Source organism: Staurois parvus, unplaced genomic scaffold (genome assembly GCF_062004578.1).
Source record: "Staurois parvus isolate SC_StPar_1 unplaced genomic scaffold, SC_StPar_1.0 ptg001659l, whole genome shotgun sequence".
NCBI lineage: Eukaryota > Metazoa > Chordata > Amphibia > Anura > Ranidae > Staurois > Staurois parvus.
In genome coordinates, this window is record NW_028319455.1 from 62399 (window position 1) to 87945 (window position 25547).

Genomic DNA, 25547 nt, shown 5'->3' on the forward strand with positions numbered 1-25547 from the left:
ATAGGCTGATACAAATCTATTGTCCCCCTGTTATGGCCGTTAGGAGGAGCTGATGGTCATAGGTAATAAATATTTATTTGTTATGGTTATCAGCTCTATCTGGTGGCCATAATGTGGCGTTTTCCTGATTCACTCTATGAAGAACATTCAACTTGGAGAGAAAATAGCCTAATAACATTCGATTGTGGCCCCCTATACGCACAGAATGAACCTATACAGAAAATACTGCATTATGGCCATTAGATGGAGCTGACGGTCATAGGAAATAAATAGCTATTTACTGTGATCGTTATGATCCAGTTATTTACTCTATAAAGAACATTCGACCTGGAGAGAAAATAGCCTAATAACATTCGATTACGCCTCCATTCGCACAGAAGGAGTAGACATGGAGAATACTGCATTATGGCCATTAGGTGGAGCTGAGGATCATAGCTAATACATCTTTATTATGGTTGTCTGTCCCATCTAATGGCCATAATAGGCATTTTCCTGATTTTTCTCTATAAAGAACATTCGACCTGGAGAGAAAACAGCCTAATAACATTTGATTGTGGCCCCCCTTACGCACAGAATGAACCTATACAAAAAATACTGCATTATGGCCATTAGATGGAGCTGATCATCATAGGAAATAAATAGCTATTTACTGTGATCGTTATGATCCAGTTATTTACTCTATAATGAACATTTGACCTGGAGAGAAAGGAGCCTAATGACATTTGTGTGTGCCCCCCATACACACAGAATGAACATATACGAAAAATAAAGAATTATGACCATTAGATGGAGCTGGTGACCATAGGAAATAAATACCTAGTTACTATGATCGTCAGCTCCATCTATCCATTTACTCTATGAAGAACATTCGACCTGGAGAGAAAATAGCTTACTGGCATTCGATTCTGCCCCCTATACGCATAGAATAAACATATATGGAAAATATTGCATTATGGCCATTAGATGGAGATGGTGACCATAGGAAATAAATACCTAGTTACTATGATCGTCAACTTTCTCTAGCAGTTTACTCTATGAAGAACATTCGACCTGGAGAGGAAATAGCCTAATGACATTTGTGTGTGCCCCCCATACACACAGAATGAACATATACAGAAAGTACTGCATTATGGCCATTAGATGGAACTGAAAAATAAATAGTTATTTACTGTGATTGTCAGCACCATCCAGTGATTTACTCTATAAAGAACATTCGACCTGGTGAGAAAATAGCCTAACGACATTCGATTCTGCCCCCTATAGGCGAAGAATGAACATATACAGAAAATACTGCATTATGGCCATTAGATGGAGCTGGTGACCATAGGAAATAAGTCCCTAGTTACTATGATCGTCATCTCCATCTACTCTGCGGAGAACATTCGACCTGGAAGGAGAATAGACTAATAACATTGAATTTTGTACAGAACGAATGTCAATGCAGTTCTATGAGACGAAGGTTGTGATTTTTTTTTTTGCACTGCTACATATGAATGGTTTTCTATACATTGTTTCTTGTATATAATCAGGAACAGAGAGGTCGCACTGATCATCTCTCGGTGCCGATTGCATTGGGCAGAACAGATAGTGTTGGGGGTTGCCGCATCTGTATGGGGAGAAACGATGGAAGATGGAGAGGAGACAAGACTCCAGGGAGGAAACAAAGCACCCGGATAAAAATAAACGTAGATAATGACTAAACGGTGCTATTAAAGTGACAATGGGCAGGCCGCTGATCCCAGACACGTCTCCCGGGATGACACGGACCCACACCCCCACCCTGCATGACACGGACCCCACCCCCACCCTGCGGGCTCACGCTGCACAACCTACCATAGAAGGTGAGGTATCCGAAGAGGGCGGCCAGGAAATACATACAGTACATGACGGCAATGGAGATATTAGACACGCTTTGCATCTTCTTCTTCGAGGCGCTGCGGGCACAGAGGACAACAATGATCAGCACAGACAAAATGCCAGCGGTCTGCACATCCATCCCAGCATGCCCTACTACCGCCGAGGAACTGCAAGTCCCAGCATGCCTACACTTGCAGATTAGCATAACCCCCCAACAATGTTTGCCACTACATACTGCTCACTGACCACCCTGCCACTACATACTGCTCACTAACCGTCCTGCCACTACATACTGCTCACTGCCCTGCCACTACATACTGCTCACTGACCGCCCTGCCACTACATACTGCTCACTGCCTGCCCTGCCACTACATACTGCTCACTGCCTGCCCTGCCACTACATACTGCTCACTGACCGCCCTGCCACTACATACTGCTCACTGACCGCCCTGCAACTACATACTGCTCACTGCCTGCCCTGCCACTACATACTGCTCATTGACCGCCCTGCCACTACATAATGCTCACTGACCACCCTGCCACTACATACTGCTCACTGCCTGCCCTGCCACTACATACTGCTCACTGACCTCCCTGCCACTACATACTGCTCACTGCCTGCCCTGCCACTACATACTGCTCACTGACCGTCCTGCCACTACATACGGCTCACTGACTGCCCTGCCACAACATACTGTTCACTGACCGCCCTGCCACTACATACTACTCACTGACCGCCCTGCCACTACATACAACTCACTGACCGCCCTGCCACTACATACTGCTCACTGCCTGCCCTGCCACAACATACGGCTCACTGGCGCCCTGCCACAACATACTACTCACAGACCGCCCTGCCACTACATACTGCTCACTGCCTGCCCTGCCACAACATACGGCTCACTGGCGCCCTGCCACTACATACTGCTCACTGACCGCCCTGCCACTACATACTGTTCACTGACCGCCCTGCCACAACATACGGCTCACTGACCGCCCTGCCACTACATACTGCTCACTGACCGCCCTGCCACTACATACTGCTCTCTGACCACCCTGCCACTATATACTGCTCACTGACTATGCTGCCACTACATACTGCTCACTGACTATGCTGCCACTACATACTGCTCACTGACTACGCTGCCACTACATACAGCTCACTGACCTCCCTGCCACTACATACAGCTCACTGACCTCCCTGCCACTACATACAGCTCACTGACCGCTCTGCCACTACAAATGGCTCACCGACCACCCTGCCACTACATACTGCTTGCTGACCGCCCTGCCACTACATACTGCTCACTGACCGCCCTGCCACTACATACTGCTCACTGACCACCCTGCCACTACATATGGCTCACTGACTGCTCTGTCACCACATGCTGCTCACTGACCATCCTTCCACTACATGCTGCTCACTGACTGCTCTGCCACTACATACTGCTCAATGCCTGCCCTGCCACTACATACTGCTCACTAACCGTCCTGCCACTACATACGGCTCACTGACCTCCCTGCCACTACATACTGCTCACTGACCATCCTGCCACTACATACGGCTCACTGACTGCCCTGCCACTACATACTGCTCACTGCCTGCCCTGCCACTACATACTACTCACTGACCGCCCTGCCACTACATACTGCTCACTGCCTGCCCTGCCACTACATACTGCTCACTGACCGCCCTGCCACTACATACTGCTCACTGACCGCCCTGCCACAACATATGGCTCACTGACGCCCTGCCACTACATACTGCTCACTGCCTGCCCTGCCACAACATATGGCTCACTGACTGCCCTGCCACTACATACTGCTCACTGACCGCCCTGCCAGTACATACTGCTCACTGACCGTCCTGCCACTACATACTGCTCACTGACCGCCCTGCCACTACATACTGCTCACTGACCGCCCTGCCACTACATACTGCTCACTGACCGCCCTGCCACTACATACTGCTCACTGACCGCCCTGCCACTACATACTGCTCACTGACCGTCCTGCCACTACATACTGCTCACTGACCGCCCTGCCACTACATACTGCTCACTGACCGCCCTGCCACAACATATGGCTCACTGACGCCCTGCCACTACATACTACTCACTGACCGCCCTGCCACTACATACTACTCACTGACCGCCCTGCCACTACATACTGCTCACTGACCGCCCTGCCACAACATATGGCTCACTGACCGCCCTGCCACTACATACTGCTCACTGATTGCCTGACACTACATACTGCTCACTGACCTCCCTGCCACTACATGCTGCTCACTGACCATCCTTCCACTACATGCTGCTCACTGACCATCCTTCCACTACATACTGCTCACTGACCGCCCTGCCACAACATATGGCTCACTGACTGCCCTGCCACTACATACTGCTCACTGACCGCCCTGCCAGTACATACTGCTCACTGACCGTCCTGCCACTACATACTGCTCACTGACCGCCCTGCCACTACATACTGCTCACTGACCGCCCTGCCACTACATACTGCTCACTGACCGTCCTGCCACTACATACTGCTCACTGACCGCCCTGCCACTACATACTGCTCACTGACCGCCCTGCCACTACATACTGCTCACTGACCGCTCTGCCACTACATGCTGCTCAGTTGCTGGATTTTGTTTGATCGAGAATGGACACGGTTCACTTTTCCCTGCCTGTTCATCCAGAGATGACACTGACAGTACTGATGAGACATCACAGGTATGTGTATATACTCACTCCTTCAGCTCAGTGTATATAGGAAGGACCTCCGGGTGACAGACAAAGGCAAATGCCATGATGGGAATAGTGTAGGCCGTCTGCAGAGAGGGGGAGGGGGACATCGTCATACAAAACATACACTGGACACATACAATAAACAAGCATGTAAAGGTACAGGTAAGAAGTGACATAATGTGTGCGTTGGCAGGCACTGCAGTCCGGCATTCACATTATTGGCCTTCTTTCTCATTAATCTAGACCGGCTTCCTTTTGGTGACTACAGTGGATCATTCCCTGAGTAATGTGTATTGAAACAGCCACATAGGAAGCCCATGGGACAGGGTGACAACACCTTTGCAAAGTTGGGAGACGGGAGCAGAGTGTTGTCACTGAAACAGGAAGTGCAGAAACAAGGCTCTTCATGGCAGGATCACCAGGGATTATAATAATGACAACTGCAGATTTATAAGGATTGTAAACAATGAACATGTTACAGTTTAAATGAGATTTCAGAGGTCGTGTTTACAGCTTCTACTGGCAGAAAACGTGTTTCTTGTAGAGTTCGGTCTCAATATTTAACCACTTCCAGTCTGGACACTTCCCCCCCCTTCCAGTCCGGACACTTCCCCCCCTTCCAGTCCGGACACTTTGCCCTCCCCCTTCCAGTCTGGACACTTTCACCCCCTTCCAGTCCGGACACTTTCCCCCCCTTCCAGTCCGGACACTTTCCCCCCCTTCCAGTCCAGACACTCCCCCCCCCTTCCAGTCCGGACACTTTCACCCCCTTCCAGTCTGGACACTTTCCCCCCCTTCCAGTCCGGACACTTTCCCCCCTTCCAGTCCAGACACTCCCCCCCCCTTCCAGTCCGGACACTTTCACCCCCTTCCAGTCCGGACACTTTCACCCCCTTCCAGTCTGGACACTTTCACCCCCTTCCAGTCTGGACACTTTCCCCCCCTTCCAGTCCGGACACTTTCACCCCCTTCCAGTCCGGACACTTTCACCCCCTTCCAGTCCGGACACTTTCACCCCCTTCCAGTCCGGACACTTTCCCCCCTTCCAGTCCGGACACTTTCCCCCCTTCCAGTCCGGACACTTTCCCCCCTTCCAGTCCGGACACTTTCCCCCCTTCCAGTCCGGACACTTTCACCCCCTTCCAGTCCGGACACTTTCCCCCCTTCCAGTCCAAGCCAATTTTCAGCTTTCAGTGCTATCACACTTTGAATGACAATTGCGCGGTCATGCAACACTGCACCCATATGAATTTTTTTGTATTTTTTTGAGACAGATAAAGCTTTATTTTGGTGGTATTTATTCACCGCTGGGATTTTTATTTTTTTTTCTATATAAATGATAAGGTCCATAAATTTTGAAAAAAAGTGTTTTTCTTATACAATTTTGCAAATAAATAATATTTCATCATAACTCTTGGCTAAAATGTATTCAGTTATCTTTTCAGTAAAAAAAAAATAACTCAAATTAGTTTATAACCAAAAATTATAATTTTTTAAATTTTTTTTTTATATTTTTATTATTTTTTTATATTATTTTTTTTTTACATACTGTCACCCTAGCAGTACATTGTCACTATAGTGACACTGTACTACTTGTGGGGGGGTGATGAAGATTTTTTTTTACACTGATTGCTTTCACACCCATAAAGGCTGTAAAAGCAATCATTTCTCCTTCTTTCTGGCTGTATTCTTGCAGCCATTGAGAAATACTGTGAGAGCTGTGATTGGTCACAGCTTGTTACATGGCATAATGCTGTTGTGAATAGCCCCGTACCATGTGACCTCTGTGATCATTCACAGATTTCACACGTGGTAAGCAATGATGTCAGAAGTGACATCTTCCTTACTACTCTGCATGTGATCACTGATTGGCCAATCAGTGATCACATGATCGGGACCTCGCACAGAGGTCCCATGCAACGATCGGTGTTCCACTGTGTCCGGAGGACACAGCGGGCTCCGGATCGCGGTGCTGCGTGCTCTCAGGGAGTGTGCACAAGCAGGGGGCGGGGAGGCCGTTTAAATACATAGGCTGGACAGGAAGTGGTTAAAAGACGGGAAGTTTTCCTGGAAAAATTTGTGGTGGAAGTTTCACAAAGTCAAAGTCTTCCATGTAGAAATGTTGAGCTGCGGAGCGGCGTCTGCGGTTGTTACAATGAATAAACGGTGGAGTGAATACATTGCGGAAGTCATGTGACCATACCTGGGAGTTCAGGGCGAACAGTTTGGGGGCGCACTGCCCCGCGTCGGACTCCACGGTGGCGTGCCCGTTCTGATACGCGTGCCCATAGGGCAGGCTGAAGTTTTCGGCCATAGTCTGGTTGAGGCTGCCCAGCGGCAGAGGGCACAGGATCTGAAACTTTTTATAAATCACCTGAAAGTGAAGCAGAGACAGCAGATTGAATTTAGAACGCCGAATGTGAAGGTCGCTTTTTTTTTTTTCTGAACCACAAGTCCCAGCATGCTGCGGCCCTGCAGAGCTAAGGAATGCAAAAAACGCCACAAAGCGTTCATTCTTCACTTTTTCAGAAAAAAAAAAAAAAAAATGAAAAGGTGAAGGAACACCCCACACCCACCTCACCCCCTCACCCGGGTCCACGCTGGGTGACGCGATAGATCGATAGATAGATAGAGAACGATAGACAGACAGACGGACGGACAGACAGACAGACAGATATGGGAGGGAGGGAGGGAGGGAGGGATGGATGGATGGATGGATGGATAGATAGATAGATAGATAGATAATAGATGGATAATAGATAGATAGATAGATATGGGAGGGAGGGAGGGATGGATGGATGGATGGATAGATAGATAGATAGATAGATAGATAGATAGATAGATAGATAGATAGATAATAGATAGATAGATAGATAGATAGATAGATAGATAGATATGGGAGGGAGGGAGGGATGGAGGGATGGATGGATAATAGATAGATAGATAGATAGATATGGGAGGGAGGGAGGGAGGGAGGGAGGGATAGATAGATAGATAGATGGATGGATGGATAGATATGGGAGGGAGGGAGGGAGGGAGGGATAGATAGATAGATAGATGGATGGATGGATGGATGGATAGATATACTGTACAGATCACGGTGATATAATGTACTATGTAGCGGTCACTTACCGAGCACAGAAAGAACACCATACAGCTCAGGGAGAACCCGCTGGCGTAGCCCAAATACCCTGTACAGAGGAAACACAAACATGTCAGGTATTCTGATAGCACAGTCACACTTCATATCCTGCACTGATGAAATCTCATCGTACCAAACAGTTGTGTGGCAGTTGGATAAATGGCTGTATGCTGCGTCTGTGCTGGGCAACGGTCAGAGTCACTTTGTAGCAGCTATAAATCTCTTCACTCATTTCTATGGTGATTCTGTAGCTTTAAATGCCATTAAAAAGTCGCTCAGTGACTGAGCCACAAATCGCAGTAAGGCCGCGACACAGATCATGATTGGCTGCAATCACCGTGACACAGACCATGATTGGCTGAAATCACCATGACACTGACCATGATTGGCTGCAATCACCATGACACACACTGACCGTGATTGGCTGCAATTGCCTTAACACAGATCATGATTGGCTGCAATCGCCGTGACACAGACCATGATTGGCTGCAATCGCCGTGACACAGACCATGATTGGCTGCAATTACTGTGACACAGAGACCATGAATGGCTGCAATCACCGTGACACAGACCATGACTGATTGCAATTGCCATGAAACAGACCATGATTGGCTGAAATCGCCGTGACACAGACCATGTATTGGCTGCAATTGCCATGAAACAGACCATGATTGGCTGCAATTGCCCTAACACAGACCATGATTGGCTGCAAACGCCGTGACACAGACCATGATTGGCTGCAATTACTGTGACACAGACCATGACTAACTGAAATCACCGTGACACAGACCATGATTGGCTGCAATCACCGTGACACTGACCATGTTTGGCTGCAATTACCGGGACACAAACCATGATTGGCTGCAATTGCCGTGACACAGACCATGATTGGCTGCAATTACGTTAACACAAACCATGATTGGCTGCAATTGCCGTGACACAGACCAGGATTGGCTGCAACTGATTCCTAGCAACAAATTGCAGTTCTGTGGCTGCCACAAATCACTGCTACAAAACCACGCATGTAATGCGGCCCCAAAACCCAACAAGAACACTTTATTCTGATGCTGACTCTCACCATCTTCAGTTTTGAGGACAGAGGGCGGAATCTTCACTGGGGATTTGCGTTTCTTATTATTGGATCCATGTTACTGAGACATGATGAACTTTTGATTTCTTGACTTTAATATAGACATTATTTATTGATGTCTCTCAAGTATTATCTCCATGTATTGCCCAACAGCCAATCAGCTTCAAGCATTAATTTTCCAGTTCAGGATTGAACCTGATTTGGTGGCAGAGTCACAGAGGTTGCAGCCTGCAGGTCACATGACCAAATGACGGCACCAGTCATCATCTGATAGCAGGTGTGTTATATGTGCTGGAAGGGGAACCCAGACCACCTGGAGGTTTCACAGACCACCTGGAGGGTTGACAGACCACTTGGAGGGAGCTCAGCATTTAATATTAAGTGCTATTTACACTTCTGCAGTGAAATAACTCAGAGGTGCAAATAAATGTAATTAAGGGAACAGCAATGGGGTCCAAATAGCGTCCAGGTGAAGCATTTGCATTGGGGCCCCTAGGGTGCACAGACCACCTAGAGGGTTCACAGACCCCCTGGAGGGAACTCAGCATTCTGCATGAAGAACTATTTACATTCCTGCAGTGAAATTACTCAGAGGTGCAACTAACTATAATTAAGGAAGCAGCAATGGAGTGCAAACAGAGCCCAGGTGAAGCATCTGCACTAGGACCCCTAGGGTGCACAAGACCACCTAGAGGTTTCACAGACCACCTACAGGGAGCTCAGCATTCTGCATGAAGAGCTATTTACATTCCTGCAGTACAATAAATCAGAGGTGCAAATACATGTAATTAAGGGAACTGCAATTGGGTCCAAATAGCTGTGTCATATGTGCTGTAAATGGCACACAGACCACCTGGATGGTTCATAGTCCACCTAGAAAGAGGTCAGCATTCTGCATAAAGGGCTACTTACACTGCTGCAGTGAAATAATTCAGAGGTGGAACTAAATGTAACTAAGGGAACAGCAATGGGGTCCAAATAGTGTCCAGGTGAAGAATTTACACTGGGGCCTCTAGGGTGCACAGACCACCTAGAGGGAGCTCAGCATTCTGCATGAAGAGCTATTTACACTCCTGCAGTGAAATAACTCAGAGGTGGAACTAAATGTAATGAAGGGAACATCAATGGGGTCAAAATATTTGAGTTATAAATGCTGAAAGGGGAGCCCAGGCCACCTGGAGGATTCACAGATCACCTGGAAAGAGGTCAGCATTCTGCATAGAGGGCTGTTTATACTGCTGCAGTGAAATAACTCAGAGGTGGAACTAAATGTAATTAAGGGAACAGCAATGGGGTCCAAATAGAGTCCAGGTGAAGCATTTGCACAGGGGCCCCTAGGTCCCCATCCTCACCACTGATCTGGCTGGTGGTAAACACATTGACAATTCTGGTCCTATCTTTCTATAGAAGATGATGCTGTGCCTGCCATTTCCTATGTAAATGATCTCATGCAGTCCGGTGGCTGTCACATTGTATCTGCACTGAATCCTCTGGATCACGTCAGCAGTGCTCCATGTCCGTCGGGATATTAGGCCTTTTTGCATTCATCATATTAAATATAGAAGACAAATCTCCACATTACTCACCCAGCTGCTTCATCAACGCCAGCGGCAGGATGATGCAGATGGACACCATGATCACCAAGTAATTCCCATTTAGGTACCAGTCCCTGGAAGGGGGACACACAACGGTTAGCCAGAGGTAATAGATGGACTGAGTGCAGCACCATGGGGTCAATATTGGGCCCTTTTTGTGGAAATTACATTTTTCCTAAACTCTGAGCCATTTCTTCTCACCAGCAAAATCATCAACACATGTTTAAAGTGGAACTCCGGACAGAACACTTTTTGCTAATTGTGGACAGAGTGGGGGAGGGTTAGAGCCTCTCTTAGGTGTCACTACCAGGTGTGACCCCATTGGGGAGATTTCCCATCACTTCCTGTCCTGGTAAGAGGGGAATGATAAGGGGAAATCTGCCACTCTGCAGACAGAGGTTCTAACCTTTCTCCACCCCATCCAAAACAACATTTTTTTTAGTATGAGTTCCCCTTTAATAAACTTTTAGATGTTAACCCTTCAGTTGCTGATGAACTATGAGTCCCAGCATGCTGTTAGTAGGGCATTCTGGGACTTGTAGTTCCTCAGTGTGCCCTGGGTTCAATAATCTGGGATAACCTAGCCCAGGAAGGGGAGGGGGGGGGCAGAGAAGTGTCAGAGGGGGTGTTCCCCGGTGCACACCCCCCAACGTGCTGCCAGCTCTGCTGTGTTTTTCCACTTCTCCCTCTCGGCTCTGTGCGGTATTTTTAGGAGCTGTGAGTTCATGTGGGGCTGGAAGGGCCGGCTGCAGCTCTATTAGGAGACGTGGATATCCACAGGGTACAGAGACATGTACAGAGCAACAGTGAGAGCACTGCATGGAATGGGGGGGGCAGAGGGGAACGTGGGGGTATAGAGTGGGGGGGGATGTTGGAAGGGGGTAAATGGATGGAGATAATGGGGGGGACAGAGGGAAAATAGGGGGGAGAGGGGAGTGGTAAAAAGAGATGGAGAGGGAGGGAATGTTGGAAGGGGGAAAATGGATGGAGATAATGGGGGGGCAGAGGGAAAATGGGGGTGGAGGGAGGGTGGTAAAGAGATGGAGAGGGAGGGGGGAATGTTGGAAAGGGGTAAATAGATGGAGATAATGGGGGGACAGAGAGAAAATGAAGGGGAAAGGGGGGGTGGAAAAGAGATGGCGAGGGGGGGATGTTGGAAGGGGGTAAATGGATGGAGATAATGGGGGGGGGGGACAGAGGGAAAATGGGGGGAGAGAGGGGGGCTGGTAAAGAGATGGAGAGAGGGGGAATGTTGGAAGGGGGTAAATGGATGGAGATAATGGGGGGGGGGGGACACAGAGTGGAAATGGAGGGATAGAGAGGTGAAGATAATGGGAGTGGGGTAAAGAGATGGAGGGGAATGTAGTAGGGGGGTGGGGGAATGTTGGAAGGGGGTAAATGGATGGAGAGGAGAAAAGGGAGAGGATATATATAGATAGAGAGAGAGAAGGGGGGGGCACACAGGATGAAATGGGTAAAGGGGGGGTTAGAGGTGAGAGGGGGAGAATAAGATGATAGAGAGGGGAAAAATGGGGGGTAGGTATAGAGATGGAGGGGGGGGGGGGGTATGGAGGGTTGAAGGAGTGAATGGGGGGGGGGGGGGTAAAGGATGGAGAAGGGGAGGAATGTGTGTGTGTGGGGGGGGGGAGGTATGTTGGAAGGGGAAATACGTATGGAGAGGAAAAGTTAGGAATAGAAGAGGGAGAATGGGGGGGGGGGGGGAGTGTATAGAGATGGATAGAGAAAAGGGGGAGGGTAGGAGGGTGATATATATAGATGGAAAGAGAGAAGTGGGGGAGGATGTATGGAATGAAAATGGGTAAAAGGGGGGGGGGGGGAGGGGTTAGAGGTCAGAGGGCATGAATGGGAGGGAATACCAATGGAGAAAGAAAAAAGGGGTGAGAGAGAGGATGAATATGGGGCGGGGGGGGGGGGTAAATATGGAGAGAGAGAAGGAGAGGTATATAGAGGGGGAAGTGGGTGGGTATTAGATATGGAGAGAGAAGGAGGGAGGACGGGATAGAGGGGGGGGGGCGGTATTGATATGGAGAGAGAGAAGGGGGGATAGAGAAGTGAGGGGAGGAATGAGGGGTAAAGAGATGGGAGAGAGGGGATAAAGTCAGCGTATGAGTGTGTGGGGGGGGGGGAGGGGGGTACAGACATGGAGATAGGAAAGGGAGGGGAAAGAATGGGGGGGGGGGGTTATAAAGATAAGTAGAGAAGGAAAGGGGGATAGAGAAAATAGAGATGGAGAATTGGGGGATGAATGGAAATGGGGTGACAGGGTGGGGGGGGGGGAGGGGGTAGGTAGTGGAGAGGGGTCTAGGGAGGGGAAGAGGCACTCTGCCCTCCTCAGTGTCTGAAACTAAAACTCCTGCACCCCCCATACTCCGCAGCCCCACCCTTCCTGCACAGGCAGTCCGTACACTAACACAGGAAGGGTTCTTTACAGTAAGAGCTGCAGAAATCTGGAATAGACCTCCGGAGCGGCTTCTAGTCAGATCAGTAGATTGCTTCCAATGGGGCAGGAAGGGATTCTAAATCCGAATGTAACGAATACGCAGCAGACACGACATTGCGGATTGCTGATCTGGTTCAGCGTCCAATCGGCTTTGGAGATCCAGAATGAACGTTTTTGGAGGTTCCGGGCTCCGGGAATGTTCGGTGGGATTTGATTTAATTTTTTTTTAAAATTTCTGTCTTTTGGTTGAACTACATGTACACGCGTCTTTTCTATTCTACGTATGTAGCTATAAAACATAAGCAGCGAGGAGCGGTAACCCGTAGCAACCTGACGCCCCCCCCCCCCGCTGGAGCAAACCCGGGACGTGCTGCCGGTATGTTCCCCCTGCTGAACTCTGTACATAGACGGCCATTGTGAGAGTGGGACGGGGATGGAGAGATGACGCACGTCTGCGAGGAACGGTTCACCGCTGGACAGGAGACACAGGGGGGAGGTGGCTGGGGGGGGGGGGGCGAGGGGGGTGCAGGTCACCTTTCAGCATCACTTCCAATAAGGGAGCCTTTCACAGCGGCGGACGTGCTGCGGGCTGTTTATTTTTGGGGAGGGAGCGCAGCGCGAGACAGGCTGAGCGTTTATCAGCGGCCAGGTTTTCGGCGGCTCTCCAGCTTTACTGAAGATGCCAGAGGAGAGCTGAACATATCCGGAGCCGGAGGAGGACGAACACAGGAGCAACGATCGCCCGCGAGGAGAACGATCCTTATTTTCAGCCATGTAACTGGATGGATGGGAAATAATAAGGATCCTTATCCCGGGGTGCGAGAATTGAGAATGGCGAGGAATCGGAACGCTGCAGCGCCAAACTGAAGCCGTATTAAACCCAAATCTATAATATACTACCGATCTTACCAATCACTAGATGTGGCGGCTGCATTCGTTTTCTTTTCTCCTCTGTTTTCACCTGGTGATCCAGCCACCTCCTGTAATAGAACGCCCCCACTCTGGGTGAAGGAGCACAGGAGGCGCAGCAGAATTGTCAGTCTGGGGGGGGCCTGCATTCACTATATCCGCTCTCCCCGGACCCCGGCATTCACTATATCCGGTCTCCCCGGACCCTGCATTCACTATATCCGGTCTCCCCCCCGACCCTGCATTCACTATATATGCTCTCCCCGGATCCTGCATTCACTATATCCGCCCTCCTTGGACCCCACATTCACTATATCCGCTCTCCCCGGACCCCGCATTCACTATATCCGCTCTCCCCGGACCCCGCATTCACTGTATCCGCTCTCCCCGGACCCCACATTCACTGTATCCGCTCTCCCCGCACCCCGCATTCACTATATCTGGTCTTCCCGGACCCCGCATTCACTATATCTGGTCTCCCCGGACCCCGCATTCACTATATCCGGTCTCCCCGGACCCTGCATTCACTATATCCACTCTCCCCGGACCCTGCACTTACTATATCCACTCTCCCCGGACCCTGCATTCACTATAGCCACTCTCCCCGGACCCTGCATTCACTATTTCCAGTCTCCCCGGACCCTGCATTCACTATTTCCGCTCTTCCCGGACCCCGCATTCACTATATCCGCTCTCCCCGGACCCCGCATTCACTATATCCGCTCTCCCCGGACTCTGCATTCACTATATCCGCTCTCCACAGACCCTGCATTCACTATATCCGCTCTCCCCAGACCCCGGCATTCACTATATCCGCTCTCCCAGGACCCTGCATTCACTATATCTGGTCTCCCAGGACCCTGCATTCACTATATCTGGTCTCCCAGGACCCTGCATTCACTATATCTGGTCTCCCCGGACCCTGCATTCACTATATCCGCTCTCCTCGGACCCCGTATTCACTATATCCGCTCTCCCCAGACCCCGGCATTCACTATATCTGGTCTCCCCGGACCCTGCATTCACTATATCTGGTCTCCCCGGACCCTGCATTCACTATATCCGCTCTCCCTGGACCCTGCATTCACTATATCTGGTCACCCAGGACCCTGCATTCACTATATCCTGTCTCCTAGGACCCCGCATTCACTATATCCACTCTCCCCAGACCCCGCATTCACTATATCCGCTCTCCCCGGACCCCGCATTCACTATATCCGCTCTCCCAGGACCCCGCATTCACTATATCCGCTCTCCCCGGACCCCGCATTCACTATATCCGCTCTCCCCGGACCCCGCATTCACTATATCCGCTCTCCCCGGACCCCGCATTCACTGTATCCGCTCTCCCCGGACCCCGCATTCACTGTATCCGCTCTCCCCGGACCCCGCATTCACTATATCTGGTCTCCCCGGACCCCGCATTCACTATATCCGCTCTCCCCGGACCCCGCATTCACTATATCCGCTCTCCCCGGACCCCGCATTCACTGTATCCGCTCTCCCCGGACCCCGCATTCACTGTATCCGCTCTCCCCGGACCCCACATTCACTGTATCCGCTCTCCCCGGACCCCGCATTCACTATATCTGGTCTCCCCGGACCCTGCATTCACTATATCTGGTCTCCCCGGACCCTGCATTCACTATATCCGCTCTCCCCGGACCCTGCATTCACTATAGCCACTCTCCCCGGACCCTGCATTCACTATATCCGCTCTCCCTGGACCCTGCATTCACTATATCCGCTCTCCCCGGACCCCGCATTCACTATATCCGGTCTCCCCGGACCCCGCATTCACTATATCCGCTCTCCCCGGACCCTGCATTCACTATATCCCCTCTCCCCGGACCCCGCATTCACTATATCCGCTCTCCCCGGACCCCGCATTCACTATATCTGGTCTCCCCGGACCCTGCATTCACTATATCTGGTCTCCCCGGACCCTGCATTCACTATATCTGGTCTCCCCGGACCCTGCATTCACTATATCTGGTCTCCCCGGACCCCGCATTCACTATATCCGCTCTCCCCGGACCCTGCATTCACTATATCCGCTCTCCCCGGACCCTGCATTCACTATATCTGGTCTCCCCGGACCCTGCATTCACTATATCCGCTCTCCCCGGACCCCGCATTCACTATATCCGCTCTCCCCGGACCCTGCATTCACTATATCCGGTCTCCCCGGACCCTGCATTCACTAAATCCGCTCTCCCCGGACCCTGCATTCACTATATCCGCTCTCCCCGGACCCTGCATTCACTATATCTGGTGCGTTCCGGTTGCAGAAAAAAAGTAGAACAGGCGGTATTTTTTCTGCACAGAACTGTACTGGAACGGAGTAAAAATGAACTGGAAGGTGCCAAACACATGCGTGCAAAAACGCATCCGGAACACATCTAAACTGCGTTTCTATAGTGTGAACCGGCCCTAGAGGTTTTACATGAATAAATAAAAGCTGATCATTGTCGGCACCCCTGTCAGTGGTAAATGGTTTGTCTCATCTCTGTAACTGATACATCTGCAGGAGAACGTGTTCTTACCAGCTGGATCACCGGATGAAAATAGAAGAAAGAAAGCCTAATACAAGAAAAGGAATGCAGCCGCCACATCTAAGAACCGTCAAGCTGCGATGTGATAAATGCTGAATTTGGGGTTTCATTCGGCTTCACAAAGATGCTCCGGCCATTCCGGGAGTGAAATCCGAATCTATCCGAGGACAAATCTTTGTTACATTTTGGATTCAATAGAATCATTTTAAACCTCCATTTTTCTGTCTGTAAGCAATACAGGAAATGACACGGATACAAATCGATCGTCTGCATAGAACTCGATACAATTCTGTAGAGGGAATTCGATTGGATCATGAATAATATCCGCCGCAACATGGACAGCAGGAATGTGACTTACGAAGTTTTTTCGGAGAGTTTGAGGAACGTCTGAATGACGAGCGGCAACTCCGACTTCACAATGTACAGGTAGCTGGACATGGCTGAGGACACAGAGAGGGTGTGGTCAACTTCACAGGTAAGATTTGTGTCCCTGCCCCTCCCACAATGATGAGATTTGTCTCTGCCCCTCCCACAATGATGAGATGTGTCTCTGTCCCTCCCACAATGGTGAGATTTGTGTCCCTGCCCCTCCCACAATGATAAGATGTGTCTCTGCCCCTCCCACAATGGTAAGATGTGTCTCTGCCCCTCCCACAATGATGAGATGTGTGTCTCTGCCCCTCCCACAATGATGAGATGTGTGTCTCTGCCCCTCCCACAATGATGAGATGTGTGTCTCTGCCCCTCCTACAATGATGAGATGTGTCTCTGCCCCTCCCACAGTGATGAGATGTGTGTCTCTGCCCCTCCCACAATGATGAGATGTGTGTCTCTGCCCCTCCCACAATGATGAGATGTGTGTCTCTGCCCCTCCTACAATGATGAGATGTGTCTCTGCCCCTCCCACAGTGATGAGATGTGTGTCTCTGCCCCTCCCACAATGATGAGATGTGTGTCTCTGCCCCTCCCACAATGATGAGATGTGTGTCTCTGCCCCTCCTACAATGATGAGATGTGTGTCTCTGCCCCTCCCACAATGATGAGATGTGTGTCTCTGCCCCTCCCACAATGATGAGATGTGTGTCTCTGCCCCTCCTACAATGATGAGATGTGTCTCTGCCCCTCCCACAGTGATGAGATGTGTGTCTCTGCCCCTCCCACAATGATGAGATGTGTGTCTCTGCCCCTCCCACAGTGATGACGTGTCTCTGCCCCTCCCACAGTGATGAGATGTGTGTCTCTGCCCCTCCCACAATGATGAGATGTGTGTCTCTGCCCCTCCCACAGTGATGAGATGTGTGTCTCTGCCCCTCCCACAATGATGAGATGTGTCTCTGCCCCTCCCACAGTGGTGAGATGTGTATCCCTGCCCCTCCCACAATGATGAGATATGTCTCTGCCCCTCCCACAATGATGAGATGTGTCTCTGCCCCTCCCACAATGATGAGATGTGTGTCTCTGCCCCTCCCACAGTGATGAGATGTGTGTCTCTGCCCCTCCCACAGTGATGAGATGTGTGTATCTGCCCCTCCCACAGTGATGAGATGTGTCTCTGCCCCTCCCACAGTGATGAGATGTGTCTCTGCCCCTCCCACAGTGATGAGATGTGTGTCTCTGCCCCTCCCACAGTGATGAGATGTGTGTCTCTGCCCCTCCCACAGTGATGAGATGTGTGTCTCTGCCCCTCCCACAGTGGTGAGATGTGTGTCTCTGCTCATCCCACAGTGATGACATGTGTCTCTACCCCTCCCACAGTGATGAGATGTGTGTCTCTGTCCCTCCCACAGTGATGAGATGTGTCTCTGCCCCTCCCACAGTGATGACATGTGTCTCTACCCCTCCCACAGTGATGAGATGTGTGTCTCTGTCCCTCCCACAGTGATGAGATGTGTGTCTCTGCCCCTCCCACAGTGGTGAGATGTGTGTCTCTGCCCCTCCCACAGTGATGAGATGTGTCTCTGCCCCTCCCACAATGATGACATGTGTCTCTGCCCCTCCCACAATGATGAGATGTGTCTCTGCCCCTCCCACACTGATGAGATGTGTGTCTCTGCCCCTCCCACAATGATGAGATGTGTGTCTCTGCCCCTCCCACAATGATGAGATGTGTGTCTCTGCTCCTCCCACAAGGCAATCATGGAAGTATCACTCTCCCACAACTAGCGGAGTCGGGGGAGGGTGACACCATCGCTTCGCCTTGTATTGTCTTCATCTCGGAGTTCCTGGGATTTTGATCACATTATAATTTTCTGAGAAATGTTACCTCCGATGTTCTGCAGAGTAATGGCGATGGCGGCGGCCATCTTGCCGGGAGTCCCGAAGGCTTTGAGCCCCAGCTGCTCGTAGGCGCGAATCCCTGCGACAGAAGAGGAAGTCAGGTGCATGAACGGCCATCAATGACCTCCCCCGAAAATACCGACCGCCTGGCTGCCCCACCAGCTTCAGTGCTCCATACTGACCACAGACTTGTGTGCTGGATCAACCCGGCAGCCAGTCAAACGGCATTTTCAGAGGTCAAAGGTCAGCAAGCTGCGAGCGATTACCGGCAGAGAATTCCCGCGGTCACATGACACTCACCGACTATCCCGGAGGACTTCAGCAGCAGGTGGATGGAGTAGGTGGACAGAAGGGCGACGGCCGTGAGGAGGAACCTGAATCCAAAGAACACGATGGAGGTTACACACCTGAGATCTGCCATTCACCAAACATTCACCGACGGTGAACCTTCCGGGAGCATCTGTGACTGATTCACCACCAGTGAATGTTCGGTAACAACAACAAAAAACATCTTCACTGCTTTATAAATATACCCCTCGGCAGTGTTCACAAATGTCTGACACAGATCAGCCCCCTGCTGCAGACTCAAACCTTGTGACTGGCTACAAAGTTACAATGTACAGTCTGATCTCTAGGGGCGGGACTAAGGAAATGATCCCTCCTCCTTCTACAAAGTTACAATGTACAGTCCGATCACTGTGGGAGGGGAGACTGAGGAAATGGCCCCTCCTCCTTCTACAAAGTTACAATGTACAGTCTGATCACTTGGGGCGGGACTGAGGAAATGATCCCTCCTCATTCTACAAAGTTACAATGTACAGTCTGATCACTGGGGGAGGGGAGACTGAGAAATGACTCCTTCTCCTTCAACAAAGTTACAATGTACGGTCTGATCACTGGGGGAGGAGACTGAGGAAATGGCTCCTCCTCCTTCTACCCAAGTTACAATGTACAGTCCGATCTCTGGGGGAGGGGAGGCTGAGGAAATAACTCCTCCTCCTACAGAGTTACAATGTACAGTCTGATCACTGGGGGAGGGGAGACTGAGGAAATGACTCCTTCTCCTACAAAGTTACAATGTACAGTCTGATCACTGGGGGAGGAGACTCTGAGGAAATGGCTCCTCCTTCTTCTACAAAGTTACAATGTACAGCCTGATCACTGGGGGAGGGGAGAAATGCAGTTGGAGGAGGTCCCTGGGTTGTGTCGCTGGTCGATTCTTCCATCGCAGAACATACATGAAGCGTGTTGGGACAGGTCGCTCGCGCTCCATGTCATGTAGCGTGTTTATAGTGGGTCGGGAGAATTGGAAGACGCGGCTACACATGGCGGAGCGGCCGGATTGGCAGGAGACGGTGTTCATATCCTGTTACTGACCCTGAGTCATGGGAATGAGCAGCTGGTATGTGGGGGGGGGGGGGGGGGTCAGGAGATGAATCGCCAATCCCGCTCTGCATGCCAGGTGTGAGCGCTCCCAGAGAGGAACAGCAACACCCCCCACTGTGCTGACTGAGCCCCAATCATCATCCCTGCCTTCCTGGGTGGGGGGGGGTGATAGATCGATCACTTATAGATAACTAGATAATAGAAAGATCGATAGACAGATATTGGCGCTCTCATTGGATGGGAGGGTGGCAGGTGGGCGGTGCTTAGTCCTGCGGTTACGGAGAGGCACACGGAGAGGAGGAAAGCGCAGGGAGCTGATTGGTGGGACTTGCTTTTGGCTCCATTCACACTTGTGTGACTTCACATACGTGCGATTTTCATGGTGACTCTGGGTGAGGGCGGCTTTGTTGCGACTTTGGGTGAGTGTGACTTTGGTGCGAATCTGGTGAGTGCAGCTTTGGTGCGGTTTTGGTGCGACTCTGGTGAGTGCAGCTTTGGTGCAGCTTTGGTGAGTGCAGCTTTGGTGAGTGCGGCTTTGGTGAGTGCAGCTTTGGTGCGACTCTGGTGAGTGCGGCTTTGGTGCGACTCTGGTGAGTGCAGCTTTGGTGCGACTCTGGTGAGTGTAGCTTTGGTGCAGCTTTGGTGAGTGCAGCTTTGGTGAGTGCGGCTTTGGTGAGTGCAGCTTTGGTGCGACTCTGGTGAGTGCGGCTTTGGCTTTGACGGAGGACGATTGCGTGTGCTCTACAAAGTCGCTTGTCTATCATTCAGGAGGGACTCTGGAGGGTTTACATTGAAGTCTATGGCCTGCAAGTTGCACAGAAGTAGTGCAGGAACGACTTTCGAGTCGCTGCGATTTGAAGTCGCACAGATGTGAATGGCGCTCGCTGGGAAACATGGGGGTGTGACTTGTGGGGGGGAGGAGCCATGTATGGGGGAGGGGCAGCCATAGGTATTCCCTGTCTATGGGCCGTCCTGATCAGTATTGGTGTCGGTGATTGGCCAGGTCATGTGACACCGAGGGATCCGTATCTCCTCTCGGATGATGAGTGTATGGACAGATCCGTGTCACATCAATATTTATGTTCTATATCGGGGAGAACATTCCGCCCGGTAACAGCTGCTCCCTACAGCTCTGATTGGCTGCGAGTGATCATCCCACGCCGGTCGCAGATGAGACTTTCCATGGAAGATACAAAGTATCCGGCAGGAATTTCCACGGATGACATTTTTAAAAATTCATTTTTGGGGCTCATTCACATGCGGGGCTATTATTATATCCGCGGTGGATCGCACTTTAGAGGGCATTTGATGAGAGGGTCATGTTCAGCACTTCCTGTTATAGGGTGACAACACTCTGTCCCTGTCTCTCAATTGTGCTCCTGCGTTGTCATCACCCTGTCATTCCTGTTCAGGCACTTCCTGTTATAGGGTGACAACACTCTGTGCTTGTCTCTCAGTTGTGCTCCTGTGTTGTCACCCTGTCATCCTTGTTCAGGCACTTCCTGTTATAGGGTGACAACACTCAGTGCCTGTCTCTCAAATGTGCTCCTGTGTTGTCACCCTGTAATCCTTGTTCAGGCACTTCCAGCTATAAGATGACAACGCTCTGTCCCTGTCTCCCAGTTGTGCTCCTAGGTTGTCACCCTTTTGTCTTTTTCATTCATTTCCTGTTTTAGGTTGACAACACTCTGTGTCCCAATTGTACTTCTGCGTTGTCACCCTGTCATCCTTGTTCAGGAGCCTTCCTGTGATAGGGTGACAACACTCTGTCCCTGTCTCCAAATTGTGCTCCTGCGTTGTCACCGTCACACCCGCTTCTAATAGAGACAACAAGCGTCCGTTTCAGCACTCATCACACACACACGGTCCGCTGTTGTCACCATCAGGAATCCCGCCCTGAGAAATGCTGTGCAGCCATCACATGTAGACGGGAAGTGGCTGGAAAGAGGCTGCAGGAGATCAGCAGCGCTGAGACATCACAAAGAAAAAAAAAAGCAATACACAATGAAAGACAATAGTTGAGAGCGCAGAGCAGAGTAAATGTCGCCCGCTTCGGGGTCACACCTGCCGCCGCTCGCCAGTATAGGATCGCTCTATATTTGTCTCGCCCTATTTTCAGCTGGCAGGGGGCGGAGCTTCGAACCTACAACAGTGCAGCTCCTATTTATAGAAGGTGAAAGGTCATCGGGGTATCGAGTCACATCCTCCATGCGGTCACCAGACTAGGGGAACCCGACACCGGCGACTCTCCGGACCTCGGCGCCATTACTGCAGTGGGGAACCTCTTCCGCTACACTGAGCGCGGCGGCGGGGTCCCGGAACGGGCGTCTCGGGTGTCTCAGGTGTCCCGGCACCAAGCTGGGATGGCAAGAAGTGGTGCCACCTGGGCACAGTGCCGCCCGCAGGGACACCGCATGCCTCACCGAGACGGACAGATCATCCCACGACTCGAATTACACATCCCAGCGCAGCGTCTCCGCTCCTCGGCCAGAGAATTCGTCCATGGAGTCACCGAACCCCCATCCTGATCTTCCTGACACCTGCGGCTCCCCACCTAGCGACTCCGCGCCTCTGCCAGAGAATTCGTCCATGGAGTCACCGAACCCCCATCCTGATCTTCCTGACACCTGCGGATCCCCACCTAGCGACTCCGCGCCTCTGCCAGAGAATTCGTCCATGGAGTCACCGAACCCCCATCCTGATCTTCCTGACACCTGCGGCTCCCCACCTATCGTCTCCACGCCTCTGCCAGAGAATTCGTCCATGGAGTCACCGAACCCCCATCCTGATCTTCCTGCCATATGCGGCTCCCCACCTAATGTGGGCGTCGCCCTTCCAGGTATCGATCGCTAGTCATGTGCCGATCGATTCATTTCCAATCGAAATTCGGGCGAGATTTTCGCTGTTCTGAGATTTGGATGTATCCTGATTTCCGAATTATAATAGTAACAAATGTAACAAATGTCCGAAATAACGAATTATCTGTATTCAAATCGAATTTAAAAAGAAGTTCAAAATGTAAATGTATTGCTGACTATTGCGGATTTTCTGCAAGGACTGTGTGCACTAGAATAGAACTGTCTCCTGAAATTCACATTCCATAAAGAACAGAACATAAAAGAATAGAATAGAAAGAATAGAATAGGCTATAAAAGAATAGAATGGAATAGAATAGAAAAAAAAAAAGAATAGAATGGAAAATAAAAGACTAGAATAGAAAGGAATAGAATAGAATAAAATATAAATAGAATAGGATATAAAAGAATAGAATAACAATTAATAGATTATAATAAAATAGAAAGAACAGAATAGGCTATACAAGAATAGAATGGAATAGAATAGAATACAATAGAAATAATAGACTAGGTTATAAAATAATAGAATGGAATAGAATAGAAATAGAATAAAATAGAAAGAATAGGATATAAAATAATAGAATAGAAAGGAATAGAAAATAAAGGAATAGAATAGAATAAAATAGAAAGACAAGAATAGAATGGAAAGAATAGAATATAAAATAAAGGAATAGAATAAAATATAAAAGAATAGCATAGAATAGAATGAATATAGTCTTCTTCTGAATTTCGAATTTTGAAAAGAACAGAATAGAAAATGAAAGAATAGAATAGAATTGAATATAAAGGAATAGAACGAAAAAGAATAAAATAGAATAGAAAATAAAAGAATAGAAAGAATAAGGCCGTCTTCTGAAATTTGAATTTAGAATAGAATAGAAGCAGCTACTCTTCACAGTGAATTTGAATCAATTCAATATTTTTGTTTTTTTTCGTTCTGCACGTCTGTAGATCGCTTCCCGCAGTGATCCCCGGACTCCCCCTGACAACGCCTTCATCTGCCTTTCTCTCCAGAAGGACGGCGCCAACCTGCACTGAGATCCATGGGAAGGTCGCCCTCCTTGTGCCTGGCTGCCATGTTAATTCTCTGACTTTCTGTATCAATCATCTGGAACAAGCATGCGGCCAGTGAAGTCAGAACGCCTTTTCTGCACGTTTGCTTCCAGCCTTGCAGCACTGAAGCCAGTCATTCAGCATTTTCAGGATTGGGCGGCAGCGGGGGACTCTATATTTGTGTCTGTGATCGGGGGAGGAGTGCGAATCGGACACTGCAAGTCCCAGCATTCCCCCCACAGATCAGGTGATGATTGGCTGTGACACGGAGGGGGCGGTACTCACAGGAAGAGGAGGATTCCGGTGTTCGCCATGGCGTAGGCCAGGCCTAGGATGCCGCTCCCCATGATGGCGTTGCTGAGATTGAACACGGACATGCCGAAGGAGGTCTTCCCCTCGAACTGCAAGAGGAGGAGATACAATCAGAAAGGAGCTGAACACCCCCTCAATCATGTGACCCCCCCCCGTACAGAGCTCATCACCCCCCCATCATGTCACCCCCCCCCGATCATGTCACCCCCCCATACAGAGGTCATCACCCCCCCGATCATGTCACCCCCCCCATACAGAACTCATCACCCCCCCGATCATGTTACCCCCCCATACAGAGGTCATCACCCCCCCCCCCGCAATCATGGCACCCCCCCATACAGAGCTCATCACCCTCCTGATCATCTGACAGAACTAATTCCCCCCCTGACCATGTACCCCCCACCCCCCAAACAGAGCTCATCACCCCCCTGACCATGGGCCCCCCAAGCAGGTGGGGGTCATATGTTCGAGGGGGCTCATTACCCCCCACCCGAGCATATGACCCCCACCAAACAGAGCTCATTACCCCCCCCCCCGAGCATGCCCCCCCCCACAATAGAGCTCATCAGCCCCTGACCATGTGACCCCCCAAGCAGAGCTCATCACACCCCCAACCATGGGCCCCCCTAAACAGAGCTCATTACCTCCTGACCATGTGACCCCCCAAACAGAGCTCATCACCCCCCTGACCATGGCCCCCCCCCAACAGAGCTCATCACCCCCCTGACCATGGGACCCCCACAAACAGCTCATTACTCACCTTGACCATGTGCCCCCAAACAGAGCTCATCACCTCCCCTGACCATGGGTCCTCCTAAACAAAGCTCATCACCCCCTGACCATGTGACCCCACCAATCAGAGCTCATCACCCCTTGACCATGTGACCCCCGATGGAAGGAGCCCACCACCCCCTTACTATGTGACCCCACCAGACTCTACTCACATCCGTGAACCGTGGCTTCTCCTTCCCAGAGACATGAGGCAGAAATTCTTCCAACTCCTGATTCTCCGCTCCGGTGTAACTACAGAATTCAAATATGAACGAATGTTAGTGCGGAGTCACCCCGGGGGAGGGGGGCCAGCACAGAGCCAGGGGAAGAGGTGGTGGGGGGGGGGTAGATGAGTGTACAGAGTGGGGGGCTGAGATGTATCATATAAGGGGGTGAATTTTAAATCTCTTTAGTCTGTTCCAGATTTGCCGGGATAGTCCCGCATTTTGTCCCTCTGGAGATGTGTCCTGGGCCGTGTCCCGGAATCACAGCATCAACACTGTTTTAGTGTCTGTATCTCAAAAAAAAGCATTC

At 50.4% G+C, this 25547-nt stretch overlaps 1 protein-coding gene across 1 annotated transcript in view; it reads right to left on the reverse strand.

Annotated features, from left to right (window-relative positions):
* LOC149434841 (sodium-coupled neutral amino acid transporter 3-like) overlaps positions 1–25265 on the reverse strand; it is a gene marked incomplete at its 5' end in the record, with an annotated part of 40139 nt that extends 14874 nt beyond the window's left edge. The window contains 10 exons of the mRNA XM_089663316.1: positions 1834–1934; positions 4611–4690; positions 6811–6981; positions 7740–7798; positions 10426–10508; positions 16718–16799; positions 18623–18715; positions 18937–19010; positions 24216–24331; positions 25187–25265. Coding sequence (XP_089519442.1) covers positions 1834–1934; positions 4611–4690; positions 6811–6981; positions 7740–7798; positions 10426–10508; positions 16718–16799; positions 18623–18715; positions 18937–19010; positions 24216–24331; positions 25187–25265 — 938 coding nt within the window. The remainder of the gene's footprint in view (positions 1–1833; positions 1935–4610; positions 4691–6810; positions 6982–7739; positions 7799–10425; positions 10509–16717; positions 16800–18622; positions 18716–18936; positions 19011–24215; positions 24332–25186) is intronic.
* Positions 25266–25547: the final 282 nt, after the last annotated feature.